Genomic DNA, 18846 nt, shown 5'->3' on the forward strand with positions numbered 1-18846 from the left:
CCAAGTCACATTTTAGCATTAAAGGTACATGACTGATGAATATTCTAGAGAACAAAGGCTGAAGTTTAATTCACCCTCCCAAACTGTAGGTAATCAATGAACACTTCCTAAGTGGATTGATAAAGAAAGAGAATCAGATTTTTTTGCATAAACTCGAGAACAGACAAGTAGACTTGAAAGTGTTGAGTCTTTCTGTGAAATGGAGTCATTCTTTTATAACATAAATAGTCTTGCCAAAAATTACTTCTGCAAAATTTGGTTGCTTGTAAAGCTACTCTTAAGCAGTGTCCATATATGAATCTCACCTGCTTCTGTCTAATACCATTTCCTATCCCCTTTCTTTTCCCTCCCTCTGTTCTTCCCACAGACCTTGGCCTTACACTACACTTGAGAGGGGCTATGACCTGGTGACGGGGGAGCAAGCCCCTGAAAAGATTCTCAGGTGAGTTCACAATCCTGTTGGGGTATGATGCTGGGGAATGGAGACGGGTCTCATAGGAAGGTGAAGTCAAGCATCCTTAGTCGATTGAGCCTGTGAATCTGGAGGCTGCAGTGACTGCAGAGGAACTCTCATTGGCATGAATGTACCATCATGGCCCAGGTTGCTATGGGAATCTAATTGCCACTTGTCTGGCATCTAGACTTACAGACTCAGATATTTGAACTGGAGGAGACATTACTGATCGTCTAGTCCAGTGATTTAAAAATATTCTATAGGCATAGAACCTCTTCCTACCACCTCCACGAAATCTTGTGTGAAACTTCAATACTTAAGCTGATGAAGACATACAGCCAATTAAGTGCAGAAGTGGGAATCAGATTTTGGTTCAAATTGATTCAGAGTCCATGCTGTTAACCTTTGTGCAGACTGCCCCTGCTAACTTAGCAGTTGCGTATGGAACTCCTGCTGGCTAGCAGGACTGCTTGCGAAAGCAGAGCTGAAATAGTCCCTGTCCTCACAGAGCCCACTGTTTAGTGAGTGTCAGGACCTGTCCTCAAGAAAAGAGAACTAGCAATACAAAGCAACGCATGGGCTAAATGATTAACAGATTTAAGCAATGACCATCCAAGTCTGGGCAAAGGTGGCCAGAATTGTGCCTTGGAGGATGCAGGGGACTCAGTTGGGGAGGGGAGTGAGAAAGGGTCCTAGAAGGGATGGAAAGAAGGGATGGAAGGAAGGGACCCCTTTTTTCTGTTTTTATTCTGCCTCCCAGGGAGTTCCCCAATGGAAACTCTTACATTGCAGGTCTACTTTCAGCTTGGGCCAAGGACTCTGGCTTCCTGTCAGCAAAAGCTTTGTGGTTCCTCCCGTGGAGCTGTCGATCAACCCCCTGGCCAGCTGCAAGACGGACGTGCTCGTCACGGAAGACCCTGCAGATGTCAGGTAGGGAAGTCATCTCCAGCATCCCGTACCAAGGACTTCTTGGAGCAATGGAATCCATTCTGTTTTAGGATCACAGGAACTCCTGGGAAGAAATGCTCTCCATATTGTTGAAGGAGGCACCTGCCTGGTAGATGATGTAAAGAACACTGTCACATATGCCATGCTCCATACCCCTCAAAGTGTCCTACCTTGGTGAGCCTCAATGCCTTATATTTCAGCAGTATTACATTCATTTGGGGTTTATATAAAATGTGACAGAGACTAACACGTTATCTGGCTCATCATGGGATCATTAATGATCTTGTCTTATAAAAGACCAGTATTGAATAGTATAATAGAGAATCATGAAAATGAAAGATCGCAGAATGAGATGCTTTCTATTGTGACGCTGGTACTGCGAACAGACTGGGGGCTAATCCATAGCTTCTAAACGTCCAGGTCAAACTTATTTGTTCTTTATTCATGAAAGGATGGAGACTACATCTTGCCTTACACGTTTTGCACCTTGTAGTTAACTTCATTATAGGCTTAACTCTACTGCCTTCTAATTAATTGCTTACATATCATTCTGTCCTATTTTGTGGTGAACTTCTCAAGGTCAAAGAAAATAATTTATTTAGCTTTTTAATCCCCAGTTCCTAGTACGTCTTGGACATCTACTAAATGTTTATTGATTTAATTAAACCAGTGGTCTTAGATCTGATCCTAGCACTATTCTGGAGCTTTCCGCTGGAGGTTTTTGTTTTTGTTTTTTCCTCCCAATTTGACTAGGGGAAGCATTCTAGAAATTTAAGTGTTACCAAAAATGGTCCATTTTACTTTTTGAACTGGCTTGTACACAGCTTATTGGCTCCTGTACTGGAATTTGGAGTCATGCCCCACCCTTCTACTCCCAGTGATTGTTATTCTATGACTATATAGCTGGCTTTGGGTCATTCTGAATCAAGATGTTATCAGTATGTCCGAGGCATTCCTTGATAGGAAGCTCCTAGAACCCAACTCTCCTGCTTTGCAATTTGTTTATTCTCACCTTCTCAACTTTTCACGGAGGGATGCACCTAACATGATTTTTCAGGCTACTGCTATTTCCCCAAAGAGGTAGTTTTAAAAAGAATTCATTATTAAAGCGATAGCACTTAGAAAATGAAATGGTAATTACTAAGAACTAAGATGATTTCATGCACACAAAAATTGATTCATGGCAGATTACCATTATTTCAATTTTTTTTTTCTGAGGAAGATTAGCCCTGAGCTAATATCTGCCACCAATCTTCCTCTTTTTTGCTGAGGAAGACTGGCCCTGAGCTAACATTTGTGCCCATCTTCCTCTAGTTTATATGTGAGACACCTGCCACAGCATGGTTTGATAAGTGATGTGTAGGTCCAGACCTGGGATCTGAATCGGCAAACCCTGGGCCACTGAAGTGGAACTTGTGACCTTAACTGCTGCACCTCCAGGCCGGACTGCCCCCCCCCCCACGCCCCGCCATTATTTCCATTTTTGATAAACTTCGAGTAGATGAAACTTCAGTAAAACATGTGCTAAGCTTTCTCTGCATTACATATTTTAAAGATGGAGCAAAGACCATCTGGCTGAAGGACTATTCTCAAAGAGACCCAATGACCTTGACTGAAATCAACTGAAAGAATGTCTCTACTAGGTTTTCTCAGAGTTCCCTACTGTTGACATTGAATTTGTGATGTCAGTGAAGCTATAGATGTTAGACTGGCTGATGGTAACACTCACTCTGCAGTTGACCAGGTCTGGGTTAGAATCCCATCTCTACCAAGTATGGGCTATGTGATCCTGGCCAAATTCAACTTGCTAACTTTCCATTTCTTTGCAAAATGAGGATAATAACAATGCCTTCCTCACAGAGTGTAACAATAATAACTCTTTTTCATTAATCATTTCCTCCATGGCAAACACTTTAATAACAGTATCTTGTTATATCCTTACATCAACTCCATAAGGTGATGCTATTATTATTTTCACTGTACAGATTAAAAAAAAAATCTGAGACATGAAGGTGATGCCTTCACTAGTAAGGGATGAAGCCAAGCTTCAACCCATGGTCTCTCTAGCTCCAGAAGCCATGTTTTTAACTATTTCATTGAAATACCTCCGAAGAGTTGTTGTAATGATTAAATAATATAAGATATGTAAACACTGGTACCAAATATACTCCCAGTGCTACATTACACCAATTTTAGATGAATTGAATTCCCATTAAGTAGAGTTCAAATAGAAACTGGTGATGGTGGGGAAGACAGAGCTGGGAAGGTTGTGTACTATGTCGTGCTGTTAAAAATGACTGAGCCACAGGATGACTCAGTTGTCTTTTCTGCTCCAATCTGAATTATATTAAATTGCAAGCCAGCCAAGGAAAGGCCCAAATATCAACCCACAGGGACTCCAATACAACTGCCTTAGAAATGTAAAAAGATAATAAGGAAAATATAAGTACTAGCATGAATTTCAGGGAGAGTATTTTATGCCGTTGGAAGGAACACTGCAATAAGCTGAAAGAGCTGAGACCTTCAAGAAGCATGAGCCAACACCAATTAGCTGCTTCTGATCTCCTGCTAAGAATGCTGTGCCTGGTTACATGGAGGGTGTGCTTTTACCAAAGTGGGACCAGAGCAGAGTTGCTCAGGTTGGGAGAGAGGATGATATTCTGCAGCTATGGATCCTCCTTCTCAACCCTTTCTCCAGATACCACTAAGCTTCTCCTTTAAGGAAAAGTTGTACACATATTTGGAGAATATCAGTTTGGTTGGGGCACTAAATTATTATCCTTCTTGCGGTGCCCACATGCTTTTGCCTTGGCTTGGAGTAGTCACAGACAGCCTTTGAAGTCTACCTTTCGCCTAACCTCACACTTGCCCATTGGTTTCACTGAAGGGTGGATAAAAGATTGCAACCATCCCCATCCAAAAGAATCCATGCTTTTAGATAGGTTGGGTTTTCCAAGCTGCACTAATAAACCTTGTTTGACATGACATTGCCCAGGCAAGCATGTCATGGGTGTTTAAAGAATTAATAAGTTCCAGTGAGATGATATGTTAGAAATTAATAAATAATAGATCATAATTATAGATAGCCAATAATATGCCATAGAATCACCACAGAGACATTACAGGAAAGACTGTGTGGAAAAGCAGAGTCAGAAAGAAAAAAGATAAGCAGTCCAGAAGAATTGGAAAGAAAGCTTAAAGGTACTTTGCTGGTTGATTTTTTTGTTTTTTAGTCTGTGACAAATTATTAAGGAAATATGGCATCTCATACTATGGAAAGCAGAACAATTTAGCAATCAACTGTACAGGTCTACCCACCTGGGTAGCTAAATTTAAAACAGCTGAGGATAACAAATGGTAGTGGATATGGAACAATGGAAGCTCTCATGTTTTCATGGTGGGAATGTAAGTTAGCATGACCACTCTGTAAATCTGTTGGGCAGTATCTACTAAAGTTGTGACTGAATGTTCATATATGCTATGACCCATTACTTCCACTCCTAATAATATATCTAACAGAAATGTGTATATCTCTACCACAGGTAATACAATCAAGAATGCTAATAATAGCGTTCATTTGTACTGCCAAAAAGCTCGGGAAAAAACTCACAAATGCCCATCAACAACAAAAAAGTAGATAAACGAATTATGGAATAATCATACAATGGAATAGTATTAATGATTAATATTAATGGACACAACCACACACATCACCATTGATGAATCTCCCAAATATAATATTGTTACAGAAGACACGAAAGACACAAAGAAATATATATGTTTATATAAAGACCAAAACCAGTAAAAACTAACCCATGATTAGTGGAAAAAAAGGATAGGAATTACCTTTGGGTGACAGAGAGGGCAGTGACTTGGAGGAAGCACAAGGTGATTTATGCGTCACTAATAGTATTTGATTTGTCTATCTAGGTGGTGGTTACATGGGTGTTTGCAATCTGTAAAAATTCATCAAGCTTTATAGATATGATTTACACACTTCTGTATGTATGCTTTGTTTTTATTAAACACAAAGCTTATTATGTAAAGTAGTTCATTTTTTAAAAGCATAAGCTATGGAGCTCAACTGAACTGTGAGTTCAAATCCCAGCTCCACTCCTTGTGGGTTACATGAGCTTTTCTGTAGTTGTTTTCCTCCTTGTGGATAAGGCAGATAGAAGACTATACCATTAAGGGAGTGGTGAGAGTTAAATGGTGTAATACTTTGCAAAGCACTGAGTTTGGTACATGGTGAATTCTCTAGAAGCACTAGGTATTATGTTCGTTATTATGGTAGCATATTTTTGTTCTCTGTCTCGTTTTAATTCTCTTTCTCTGAAAGGCTACATCTAATCTATGATGCCTCTTCAAATCAATGGTGTCTTAGTATTGAGAGCTCACATTTGTCCCTGTATCACGGGGTTGGGGAAGACTGAAATAAACTTACAAAGTCTAGTTCAGTGTGGTAAGTCTGGTGGCGTTATGGACATGGAAATATTTGCAGAACGAATGAAGGGGCACATATGTGGTACACATAGAGTGCCTTGAGGGGGTTGAAAAAGGAAAAAAAAAATCCTGACCAAAGGAATTAGGAAAGTATTTGCAGGAGACAGAAAATTAGCAATTAGCCTTGGATTGTGCATAGAATTTCACTGCGTGGAATGTAAGTCACGAGGGAAAGCTTTCAAATCTGAGAGGCTGGAGGGCCAAAGAGGAGAACTCTCCCCAGACAGCTCCCATTCTCCAGCCTATCCTGGCAGGAAGCTGCTGGGAATGAGATTTTTAGCATTTGAGACACTAATGATGTCAGCTACAAAGGTGGAGGAGAGAGCTCTAGTTAAATTGCATACAGATTCCTTTCAATTCTGAAAACCTTAACTGGGCCCCTCCTGTGTACCAGGCACTGTGCCAGGTACCACAGGAACACAGAGATGCGTAAGGCCCACCTCGGCTTCCAGAAATCTCACGGGGTAGCAAGGGGCATGGAATAAGAGACTGACTTGAGAGATGAAATAAAAGATACTCATGGAGAGAGAAGCATGGCAAACAACACTTATTGCTACATACTGGGCTTTTTTTCACAATTTCACCTAGAGCTGGTTCTTCTTATAAGAGAGATGTGAGAATAGCTATTATAGTTGGAATAATAATCATCCACAAAGCCTGGCTTTTGGAGCCCCTCAGTGATTTTTCTATGATCTCAAATCAATGAAAATGAAATGGTGGAATACTGTTAATTCCTGCACAATTTTGAAAGAATAATGGGATATCAGAATGCAGGCTAGCATTGCTCACTTGGTGACAGTTTTCACATTGAATTAGTTCTGAACAGAATTAACAATGGTTCCTTGTTCTATTGGCCTTTCAATTCCAAGCACTAAGGATTTATTGAACACCTACTATATGCCAGGTTAAGTATTGGAGACATAAAAATGTTAAGGCGAAGATCTCAGTGCATTAAATGAGATGAAATTGCAAACAAAGAGATGTTGTACTTTGTGACGGTTGAAGAGGACAGAGGGAAAGTTCAAGGCAGAGAAAGGACCCAAGGGAAGAGGTGATGAAACTCGCCTTGGGATTAAAGGGAGGGCCTTACAGAGAAGAGGACCTCTGAGCCAAATTGTGAAGTATTGTCAGCAAGGCACTAGGTCACTGGTTCTCAGAGTGTGGTCCTTAGATGTAGCATCAGCACCTGGGAACTTGTTAGAAAGGCAAATTCTCAGACTCCGTCTGTGGTAGACTGATAATAACCCCCAAAGGTACCAGCTCCTAATGCCTTGAACCTGTAAATATTACCTTATTTGGAAAAAGGTCTTTGCAGATGTGATTAAGTTAAGAATCTTAAGATAGGTTGATTATCCCGGGTTATCTGGATGGGCCCAAAGTACCATAACAAGTGCCCTTATAAGAGAGAAGTGTTCCAAGTGCTTTAGTGAAATGAGCTTATTTATTTTTCACCCATTATTAGCCCCATTTAATGCATGAGGAAACTGAGGCACAAAGGGGTTATATAACTTGCTCTAGGTCACACAGCCAGTAAGCAGCAGACCCAGTACTTGAATTCTGAGAATCTGACTCCTGACTCCATGCTCCTCATATCTAGGCTATGATGCCTCTGATTAGCCTGTTTGGAGACATTTGTCAATATCCCAAATCAGTGCCTGAAGGGGCAAAGGGCTCTAATTATCCAGACGTGGGTCACTGACCCTCTGTTGAAACCAACAAGGGTGGGGGGACCTTTACCATGTGGACTGAGCTTGCAGGCAGGATAGTTCCCCAGAGGGATGTCAGGACAGGCTGGATGGATGTTGGACAAAAAAAACCACAGGTGTTCTCTCTATGGACAAGGCATGGGGTCTTGAAATGGCATGCCAGGTGATGGCATGTAGTGCCAAGGGGCATGTGCCAGAAGATGCAGTGAGAAGAGGAGAGGAAACAGAACATGCATGCTCTTTGCTCCCTCTTCCCTCTCTTTCCTCAGCTGTGGGCCACCTGCCTACCACAGTCAGCATAGACTCTGAGGGCACTTGAGGATAGCGTATTCACCACTCCAAGGGGCCCCAGCAGATGCTCCTGTGTGAATGCTCCAGAGACTAGAATCTGGCTTTTGCCCAGGAAGCACCTCCAGTCAGATACAGTGTGTTCTAGAAAACTGGGCCATCCGTCTTAAGGTGAGATGCTCAACAGAAGCATTCTAGGTACTTCAGTGGGTGATGAACACTGTGCTGATTCTAGACGTACAAAGACCAAAGAGCAAAGAAGGGGTAGGACAGAGAGGGTAGGCTTGGAATGCTGCAGACCTGGATATGAATCCTGGTGCCACAATCTGCGACCTGAACTCCTTGTATCAAGTAACTTTGCTTCTCCGAGTCTCCATTTCCAATCCTGGAAGATAGAGATTGTTGTGTTTTCCTCAGATGGTTGTTAGGATGAGATAATGTATATACAGTAACTAATACGCACCTTACATGCTATTGATGTCCAATAAGTGGGATGTTTTAGAACTTTTAGTAGGTATTATAGTACACATAAGGAAGTAACCATGTAATGCAGTGGGATCAGGTGATAAGAAATGTGGTCCACACTACAGAAGTGGTACAGAGAAGGGATGGTGCATCCTTCCTCTCAATCACTTTAGGCATCAAGGGCAGAAGCAAGGGAGGGTAAGAGCAGTGGGACATCAGGATGTGTGGGGTAGGCAGGAGTGAGGCTAGGACAAGTCAGGTGATACATTTGCCCAGGGGACCTGGATGGGAAGGCCCCAGGCAGCAGAGTCTGGGGCGACATCCCTTGATGCAGGCTTTGTATGGTTTAAGACTCAAGATGCTACCCTCCTATTGGAGGTGAGTACAACTCAGACTTCTTGCCTTTGCCTTCCCTGTGACCTCAGCAGATTTTATTAATGACTCTGTGTGTGTGTGTCCTCATGATAGGCAACCTAGAAGCACATCCCAGTGGAGATGTTGACACAGGAATGGGCTTCCTCAGCCCTCATTATATAGACTCTCAACCCCATTGTGCTTCCCCCACTTTCCCCTTCCTCACCAATTACCCACGCAGACGTTCTTTTCCCAAAGGGCAAGAACTTCAATAGCAAATCTCTTATCTGCTTGAAACACAGAAGAAAGGACTATTGGGCAAAGGGAATGGTGAGGGCTCTGATGTCAAACTGCCTGAGTTCAAATCCCAGCTCCACTACCCATTAGCTGACCTTGGGCAAGTGACAAACTTTCTGAGCCTCAGTTCCTTTCAATAAATGGGAATGATAAATGCTTTATATCTTTGGATATTTTTGAGAACTGAATGAGATAACACATTTAAAGTCTTAGCCCCATAGTCATAAATAATAATGACTAACATGTTTTGAGGTCTTATATTGTACCTGGCCCTGTCTGAGCACTTTACACGTATTAATTCTGATTCCTTACAGCTCAATGATGGAGTTACTACTATTTGCAGATGAGGAAACTGAGGCAGAAAAAATTTATTTGCCCAACCTATTACAGATAGTGAGTGGCAGAATCAAGATTTGAACTCAAGAAGTTCGGGGAACGCTCAGTAAATGTTGGCTGCTGTGGTGCAGAAAGAGTCTCTGTAAGACTGAAGGGTAGGCTCATTGGACTTTCTGTATTTATCTTTGTTCACCATTTAGTCCACTGAGTGTGTGTGGAAGTCCATTCCGTGCTAGTGGGAGATGAAATATTAAATGAGGAAAGGGAGAGACTGTGGGGGCCAGAGGGAGTCTGTCTGGCACTCACAGCTGGGTTCATGGAATTGGGGCATTGCAATTTGCCTGCACCACCCCATCCCTCCGTTCTTTTAGGAGAATGAAGCCCATCTGAGACGCATTGCTATAAAGACCTGCACACTCCCCACCAAATGGATCTCCTCTACACCCACGTCTCTTCACAGCCTCATTGCCTGTCATTCTGCCAGTGAGCCTGGAGACATATATTTCCCCCCATTTTAGTTTAGCGATCATAATAAAAGTGAAGTCTATTAGGATGAGTTTCTGCCCAGGCTCGGTAAATCTCTTCAAACACCGTTCAGCACCAGATTTTTGTTAGTCTTTGCCACTGGGGAGGCTGCAGCACGTGCCAACTCTCAGCTCAGGCTGAGGGCCCACGACACAGCCTCTGCCAAATGAAACTCAAATGGAAGCTTTGGAATATAAATATTGAAGTGACCCAGGTTGGATAAAGGGGAACCAGTTAGCTAAGCTTCTCTCTTACATGCAGGAGATGCTAAATTATTAAAAGTTTAATAAATGTAATAATAAATATTTGATGTTGAATTATAGAAGGCTTTGCAGATACAGTGAAACTGAGAAATGGCTTGTTATATACATTAGAAGTTAAACACTTTTCGAATGGGACTTCTGAGGTTGAAATGGGACTGCAGATCTTCAGATAAAAAAACAGAGAGAGAGAAGGGAGGGAGAGACCTGACAGTATGAGTTTTTTTGGAAAGCGTGCTGGGCTGGGGGTCAGGATACCTGGGTTTGAGTCCTGACTCCACACTGAAGACAGCGACAAATGGCATTCGGGGCATGCATTACTGAGCAGAGGCCTTGCACACAGCTTCTCATACGTACCCTTACAGCCATCTTCCGAGGTTGAGGCTATTTTCATCTCCCATCTCACAGGTGAGGAAGCTGACATTCTAAGACCTTACACAGCACAGCTGGTAAGAGAATGAGTTGGAAGGTGAACACAAAGCTTCTGATCTCAAGACCCTTATTCAATCCATCATACCATTCTGACTCCCTCCTTGCTGTGTGGAAATGCTTTCTACTCATTATTAGTCATGACATTTTTAGTTTTAGGAGACAGATACACCCAATTTAAATGAGCTTAATGACAACTGTATTGGAAGGATGCCATGGGAAGAATGAGGGATCAGCTTAGCCACAAGGATGACGGGGGTTGAGGGCATTACATGACATTAGGATTCTGTCTTTCCTCTCTGCATCTTTCCATGATGGCTTCATTCTCTCCTAGTGCATAACTACTTCCTCCCCACTCCCACCCCCATGATAGGGGTTATGATAATCACGAGTCCCAAGACTTTTGTGCTCTTACCACCAAGAGTGAATGCTTCTCTTCCTTTAGTTGCAGTTTGAAAAATCCCAGGGAAGGAATCTTGCCGGCCTGGCATGGGTTAGGAGCTCACCTTAGTCATCTGTGATCAGGGGGCAGGATCACAAAGTGCAGACACCCATGAAGGAAGTGGGGGGGCCATGAGCTGAACATCTGCTTCCACCCATGTCTTCAAAATGTCCTCCCTGGGCTTCTGTTTATCCAGCTAACTTAGAAGTTGGACTAAATCAGACATGGAAGATATTAGACATCTCATGTGCCAATTCAGATCAATGGGGTGGGGTTGCCTAGGATATTCTGTTGGGAAGATTTCTGAGGCTACAGACAGACTCAGCTGGGAAAACTGCCATGATCAACTCGTGATGCCTGCCTTCAGTATCTGATGAGAGTTGTGACAGAAGGGTCAGATATTTGCCATCTTTGAACTTGGTGGTGTTTAGAAGTCCTTCCAGTTTTGCATCCGATGACTTGATGATTGTGTTCCCCTGCAAAATGAAGAGAGATTTTGGGTTGCTGAGATGCAGGAGGAAGAAACTTATGTGGATGGAGAAATTGAGGGTGAATTAGAAATGGAGCTGTCTTACTCTATCTATCTGTTTTTATTCATCTATCTGTTATCTCAGAGGGTATATTTGGATAATCTCATCTTGGTGCCAACAAGTTTCCTGAAATAGATTTCTGGCTTGAGGCAGAGTTGAGGCCTCCACATAGGTGCTTCCTAGATACTGTCTGGCACTATCATTGTCACTTGTAATGTCTTAAAAATGGAACACTCTAATTTAAGCTGTAAACAAACCACCCACATTACAGAGGCCTTGAACTGCATCTTAGAGTTCTAAAGACATGTTTAGACAATTATGAGCTCAGAAACTAGAAGTGACCTTCCGAGTCATTTTTTCCATCCCCCACAGTCACATGGATGGCTGTAAGTGGATAGAATTCACCCTTTGCCTACAGGTCTCTCATAGCCTCCTGTTTTGTTGCCTGACCCAGTCTCACAATATTCCCTTAGAAAGCCTCGCTCTGGTCCCACCTAAACATGCCAGGCCTTAGATTACGCAAACAGCAACTCAGAGACAGTGCTCACCAAGATAAGCCAAGATGAGCAATCATTTTGCCTGCTAAGACCCACTCATTGGGGCTGGGAAGGACCACACATTTCCCTTAGTGTGTCTTACTCTGTCAAATAAGTACTAACCCTCCTTGCACCCAACACGCTCACACACACACACACACACACACACACACACAGACACACACACACTAGTGCAGTCTGGTCAGAAAGAAGATTTAGATATTTCAATGAATAATGAATTGCTATTGATATTAGGCTTAACTCCTTTTCCTCTCACTAACCAAGGAAACCAGTATCAAAGAGGGTCCCAGCAGGATGCAGATGGCTTTCTCAAGCTGGGAGAGGTTTAAAAGTGGGCTATGCACAAAGTTGGAGCGGAGTTCTAGAAAAGGGATATGCACTACACTGTGGCTAGTATCAGTGGATCAAGGTGAGGGTGAGGTTATCAGAACATGGAGAGAGAAGTCTGTGGAGACTGCTGCCTGACAGGAGCTGTGTTCTTTAGTCAAGGGACGTAGACAGGAAAGAAGTCAGGGAAATTAGCGTCCCAACCTCGCTCAGCCGCCTCCCCATAGAGCTGCTGCTAGTGGCCCCCACTGCCTGACCCAATGGGAACCCCGGTAAGAGAGCCCATTGAAACAGTCCATCGAAGTAGCCTCCGGAGGCTCAAAGTGTGATAAGGATGAGCCAAGGGTGGATGTGGAGAAGCAAATGGAAGAGATCCAGCATAAACTCCAAGCCCTTCCATTGTACCTTCAAAATATCCTCCAGATGCCCCACCTTTCCATCTTCTCAGACACTCCCAGGCTCAGAGCCTCCTCAAGAGCCTCACTGCTTTCCGTCTCCACCCCACCCCCATGCTCATGCCCAGTCTCACCTCTGCCTCTCTGGGCCATGTGTCTCTCCTGCTAAAACCATTTAGAGCCTGCTACGCCTCCCCACTGGCCCCCCACTGCCTCAGAATAAAAATCCAAACCATTTCACCTGACATATATTAGCACTTCTGGCTCCACCCACTCTGTGATCTTGTTTTCCACCAAGCCCTCATTTGCCATTTCCTCAAAATGTCATACCCTCTCCTATCTCTTTGTCTTTGCCAGTTCTGTCCTTCTGCCTGAAACATCCTAATACTCACATAGTCCCCTATGTACCTGGTGCAATACTCCTCATCCATCACAGCCTTGCAGAAGTGTCACATCCTCTGAGCGACCTTTCCTGAACATATCCTCCCTCCATCCGCCAGAATCATAGCCCCCTTGTTGCTTCATTCATGCTGCTGAAATCTCCCTTCCTTAATTATGGGACAAAGCACATTGCCTTGCATTATAGTTAATTATAGATAAGCACACCCACCCTGCCCCCACCTGGTAATCTATGTGTTCCTGGAGGTCAAGGGTTGAATCTTAAGTATCTTTGCATTCCCAGTTCTAGGCACAGTAAATGGCTCAGAGAAAGGATACAGAACAGTTTGATGTGGGTATGTTGGCATGATCATGAAGATAGTTTGATATTACCAATAACTTCCTCAATAAGTATCTTTACATTATCTCTGAATATCACTCCATCCCCTTGTAAATATCCTTAGCATCAAAAGCCCCATCAAAACGTCCTGCGTCACAGTGTTCATTGTACTGTATTATAAAAATCCATATTGTCTCAGAGTGGTTCCATATAATACCAGTACTTTGAGGTTAGTAAACATAATAAAATAAAAAAAGGAGGGTACCCTAATTTGAAAGGTTTGAGAAATCCTATTATAAATGAAGCTGCTACATTGATTTCCTTGGTGGCAGCTTTCCCAAGGACATTAATATGTTAATGAATGTCATGAATCTTTGGGGAGTGAAGTCTGCACACTGCAGTCTCCTGGACACTATTTAACTAGGCATAGGCTCAGGACCAACATTCCTTGAGACACAATTCAAGTAGTACCATGTTAGTCCACTGAGGCGTGGAGGCTACTCAGGTTAAACCAAACATCAGAGAAAGGGGGAGTCGGGTCCCGGGGACCTCCTTCAAAGTACACACACCTTCCTTGGGAAGGAGAGGATGGGGAGCTGGCTTCTCTCCTGTTGGTTTATTAGTCAGGCCAGTGGGCCACTGAGCTCCATGTTTGTCCCCTTGGACCTGCAGAAGGCACAGGGCCCTCACGGGGATGCATGGTTTGGATAGCATGGGCATCCTTGGCTACTCCAGAGGGGGAATAAATCCTGGGTTGGTAGAACTATGAGATCATCTTGACTTGGCAGAGGAGGGCAGGGAAGTGGCAAAGGGAAAAAGGAAGGGGAGAGAAGCAGAACTGCAAAGCAACCCAGCCTTTCGAAACCCCTTAGCTCAGCTTTGCCCAGTCATTAGCAGCACAGGTTCTAGCTCTGATGCCCTGACTCAAATCCCAGCCATGCCCCTCACGATCTGCGGAAGGGTGGGCAAGTTCCTTTACCTCCCTCTGCCTCAGTTTCCACATTGCAAAATGGAGATAACTGCAGCCATAAATGATGGCTGTTGAGAATCAAGTGAATGGATGCATGAGTGTTTGGCACAAAAATATTCGCTATTACTGTTATTATAATATTATAGTGATTTAGTCCAGACTTAGGGCTGTGCAGAAATTCTCATTCGGCTCTTTTTAAATATTGCCTTTTCAGAAGGGATTGTGATTTGTGGTCTTTGTATAGTCCACTTTCCCTTCTTAGGGCTTTGCATTCAGTAAGTACTCAGTAAGTACATGATGATGGAGTCATTGGAGTGTGACTCAAAGATGGCTCAAAAAAAATGAGATTTATAGCAGCATTACTCACCAGAGCTAAAACATGGAAGAAACTCAAGTATTGATGGCTGTATGGATAAACAAAATGTGGGATACATGTACACTGAAATATTATTCAGCCTTATATAGGAAGGGAATTCTGAGATATGCTACAACATGGATGACCCTTGAGGACATTATACTAAATGAAGTAAGCCAGTCACAAAAATACAACTACTGTATAGTTCTACTTATATGAGGTACTTCGAGTAGTCAAATATCATAAAGACACAAAATGGAATGGTGGTTTCCAGGGCCTTGGGGGAGAGGGGAATGGAGTTATTGTTTAACGGGTTCAGAGTTTCAGTTTTGCAAGATGAAAAATTTCTAGAAATGGATGGTGGTGATGGTTGCACAACAATATGAATGTACTTGATATCTCTGAACTGTACATTTAAAATGGTTAAGATCATAAGTTTTATGCTATGTATATTTTACCCCAATAACAAAGGGGAAAAAAGAATAAGAAAATGGAGCGTGTTTTGGGGGAAGCATTCATGGCCATCCCAGCCAGTCCCAGCAAGCCATGCCAGATGCATCCTAGGTACAGAGTTCCTGGGGCAGAGTACAGCTCCATAGCACCTCTCTCCCTCCTTCCTCCCTTCTAAGGCATCTCTCAGCCTAGCCACCATGTACAACAAGACTGGGTTAACCAAACTGAAATGGAACAGCCTGGGAGGGTACATGACGTGGATCTTGATCCCCACACTGGGGTTGCATAAGTGCTGAGGGATGGATGAGTCGGCTGTGAGGGTGTCCAGTCCAGTGGCGTGAACACAGCATCTGGAAGGCATGACAGGAAATAGAAAAGTCCATGGCTCCACAGATCCCAGAAGGGCCTGGTCTTGGGGGAAAACTTTTGGTTGCCCACGAAAGCTGAGGTACTATAGGTCAAAAGGAGAAGCCTCACTTCCCTAATCTGCAAAATGGGCTTTAAGGGGATGATTTTGCCCTTAGGGGACATTTGGCAATCTCTGGCAACATTTTTGGTGGCCACAACTGGGAAGGTGTTACTGGCATGTGATGAGGCCAGGGATGTCCCTAAACATCCTCCAAAGCACAGTCCACCCCCTGCAATAAAGAATGGTCCAACCCCCAATTTCAGTAGTGCCAAGGTTGAGAATCCCTACCTGCGATGAAGTTACACTAGCCCCATTGAACAGATGAGAAAATTGGGGCTCAGGAGGTCTGGTTCAAACTCATGTTTATTCCATTACACCATTTTAGAGACCCAGTTCTAAAGAGGCTGGAGTAGAGTGTAAATTATTAAGCCAGAAATTGAAGCATGAAAAGAAAAGCTGGCGTGCCTAGAGTTAGCCCCAGGGTGACAGGATGAAAAATGGGTTTTGGGAATAAGGCAGTGCCCTGGCCCCAAGAGTGAGCATCAGTCTCAGCCTATGGGGACCCTTCCCGCTGGGGTCCAATGGGAACTCTGCAGAGCCCAGCTGGGCCAGCGCCCCTGCTGTGGGGCCAGGAGGAGCATCGTGGCAGGTGTGACAGCAACTTGCTCCTCCAGAGCGAGCCAGAGGCACCCCGCCCTCCCTTGCTGTGACGGATTTTCAACATTAAAAAAAAGTTTACAATCCCAGCCCGGCAGGCATAAATCACCGCGCCTCTGTGCAGCAGCCGCAGACGTGACTTATGGCCCCATCGCCATGGCAACGAGGAGCGCAGCCAGCACCACGCACAAAACCACTGCTCCCGCCTGACAGGCCTGTGCGGGGCCCTGATGGAGAGGCAAGTGTTCCGGAGAAAGGATGTATTCTCCGGAACTCACTGCCCATTTGTCTTCATTCTGCACCCGAGAGAGAGCCCCTTGCTCTTTCTCGCCTCTCCCCATCTCCAGCCAACAGGTTATTTTCCTCTCTCTCTTCCGCGTGGGAGGGTGTTTTCTTCTTTTAACCTGTCCTCCCGAAGGTTGGCAGAAAAGACCCCAATTAGAGCCTGCAAAGCCCCCGCTGGGTGTGCCTGGCCGTCCTCCGTCAGCTGTGAGTTATGATGATAGCTCCCACGTGCGGAGCGCCGATCCATGCGGACACCGTGCAGACATTTCCTCCACAACGCTGGCAAATCGGCCTCTTGGATTTTCTTCTCGTGCCCTGCCCTCCAAGACAGCCCCTGCCTGCAGCTGGACGGGGTTCCTCAAAATTGCAAACCTTAGACCCTTCCATTGCTCCCTTTGCCTGTTGCCAGCAAGATAAAGCTCCCGCTTCTTGTTGCAACACACAGCCTTTGGGGATTCAGCCCTGCTTTTCTCTCCAGCCACACCCCACCGCCCCTCTTACAGGCTCCAACCTTCTTGAGTGGGTTGGTTCTCGATATCTCTTGTTCCTCCTTCCTCTTCATTTGGCCGCCTTCTACTCATCCCTCAGGGCTCAGCATATGCCACCTCCTCCAGGAAGCCATCTGATTTAGAAAGTAGAGTGTAGGGGGCTGGCCCCATGGCCGAGTGGTTAAGTTCCAGCGCTCCGCTGCAGGCCGCCCAGTATTTCATTGGTTCAAATCCTGGGCACAGACATGGCACTGCTCATCAAACCATGCTGAGGCAGCGTCCCACATGCCACAACTAGAAGGACCCACAACAAACCTGGGGGCTTTGGGGAGAAAAAGGAAAAAAATAAAATCTTTAAAAAAAAAAAAAAGAAAGTACAGTGTAGAAGCCCTTTCTTGGAGTGCGTCCACAGCGTCTGACATCTCCCCACGGTGGCACTCACCCTCACCAGCCAGTGCTACTGCATCTCAGGGCCACTGAGTTCCATGATCCTTGCTTTACTGCACAGGTCATTATTCCCTCTCTATAGGCACTGTTGTCACCTCCTCATTATACTTCCCACCTTCACTCTTGACCCCTTCAAATCGATGCTCCATGTGGTCATCAAAGGGGTATTTTTTTTCCAGCACAAAAATCCAGTTATGTCATTCCCAATGGAAGTTATTCCGTGGTCTCTCCTTGTCCTTATAATAAGTCCAAGTTGCTTGTGTGCCCCTTGCCTGCTCCTCCAGCCTACATCCTACATGGTGCTCTGTGCCCAGCCAGCTGCCCTTGGTGCATTTCTAGGTGTCTGGCATGCTTGCTTGTCTCCAGGCCTAATTTAAACGCATAATATCTGCCCCCCGCCCACCACCAGTTTCCAATGAGTAGGACTATTGCTATTCATCCTTTAGGCCACAATTTAAATACTTCTTCTAGGAGGACACATCTTACCTCCTTATATTAGGTTAGGTGAGTGGCTCTCAAACCCGGCCTCATGCATCTGACCTGGTAAACTTTCTAAAAATCATGGATGCATGCTAGCAGTTGAAAGTTTGAAGTGGAACAGAATAGTCACATAGTCTCAAAGTAACCCACAAGTAACTCAAACTCCCCACAAGTAACCTATTAATTACAAAGGGGAAAATAAGCTTACAGTGGAGAAACCTGGCTGATACCACCTTAACCAAGAGACCAAAGTTAACGTCACAAATTGACATCATGTGCCTTCTGGCATAAGGCACTGAGAAGGCCACAGCATGACTTCTGGTGTCCTCCTGCCAAAAACACATAACTCCAATCTAATCATGAAGAAACGTGAGACGGGCCCAGATTGAGGGCCATTCTACAAAATAGCTGACCTGTATCCTTAAGAGCCTCAAGGTCACGAAAGATAAGCTGACTGAGGAGCTGTCCAGAGCAAAGGACCCAGAGACGTGACAACTGAGTGCAGTATGTGAGCTGAGATTTTCTTTTTTTCAGCTTTATTGAGGTGTAATTGACAAATAAAATTGTAATATATTTAAAATGTACAACGTGATTTGACATATGTATACAGTGTGAAAGGATTCCTACCAAGCAGAGATTTTCTTTTGCTATGAAGAGCATTAGCAAGACACTTGAAGAAATTTATATAGATTAGATGATAGTACTGTTATCAGTGATAATCTCCTGGTGTCAATAACTGTATTATAATAGTTATAAAAGATACTATGT

At 44.1% G+C, this 18846-nt stretch overlaps 1 protein-coding gene across 8 annotated transcripts in view; it reads left to right on the forward strand.

Moving 5' to 3' along the window:
- The window catches only part of ASTN2 (astrotactin 2), an 829157-nt gene that overhangs the window by 380727 nt on the left and 429584 nt on the right, over positions 1 to 18846 (forward strand). For 5 of the 8 annotated variants that reach the window (XM_044778942.2, XM_070518865.1, XM_044778943.2 and 2 more), the window contains 2 exons: positions 368 to 442; positions 1247 to 1384. In XM_044778942.2, coding sequence (XP_044634877.2) covers positions 368 to 442; positions 1247 to 1384 — 213 coding nt within the window. The remainder of the gene's footprint in view (positions 1 to 367; positions 443 to 1246; positions 1385 to 18846) is intronic. The other 3 variants (XM_014830403.3, XM_070518866.1, XM_070518864.1) reach the window with 1 other exon arrangement.

The sequence above is a fragment of the Equus asinus genome, chromosome 10, assembly GCF_041296235.1.
Source record: "Equus asinus isolate D_3611 breed Donkey chromosome 10, EquAss-T2T_v2, whole genome shotgun sequence".
NCBI lineage: Eukaryota > Metazoa > Chordata > Mammalia > Perissodactyla > Equidae > Equus > Equus asinus.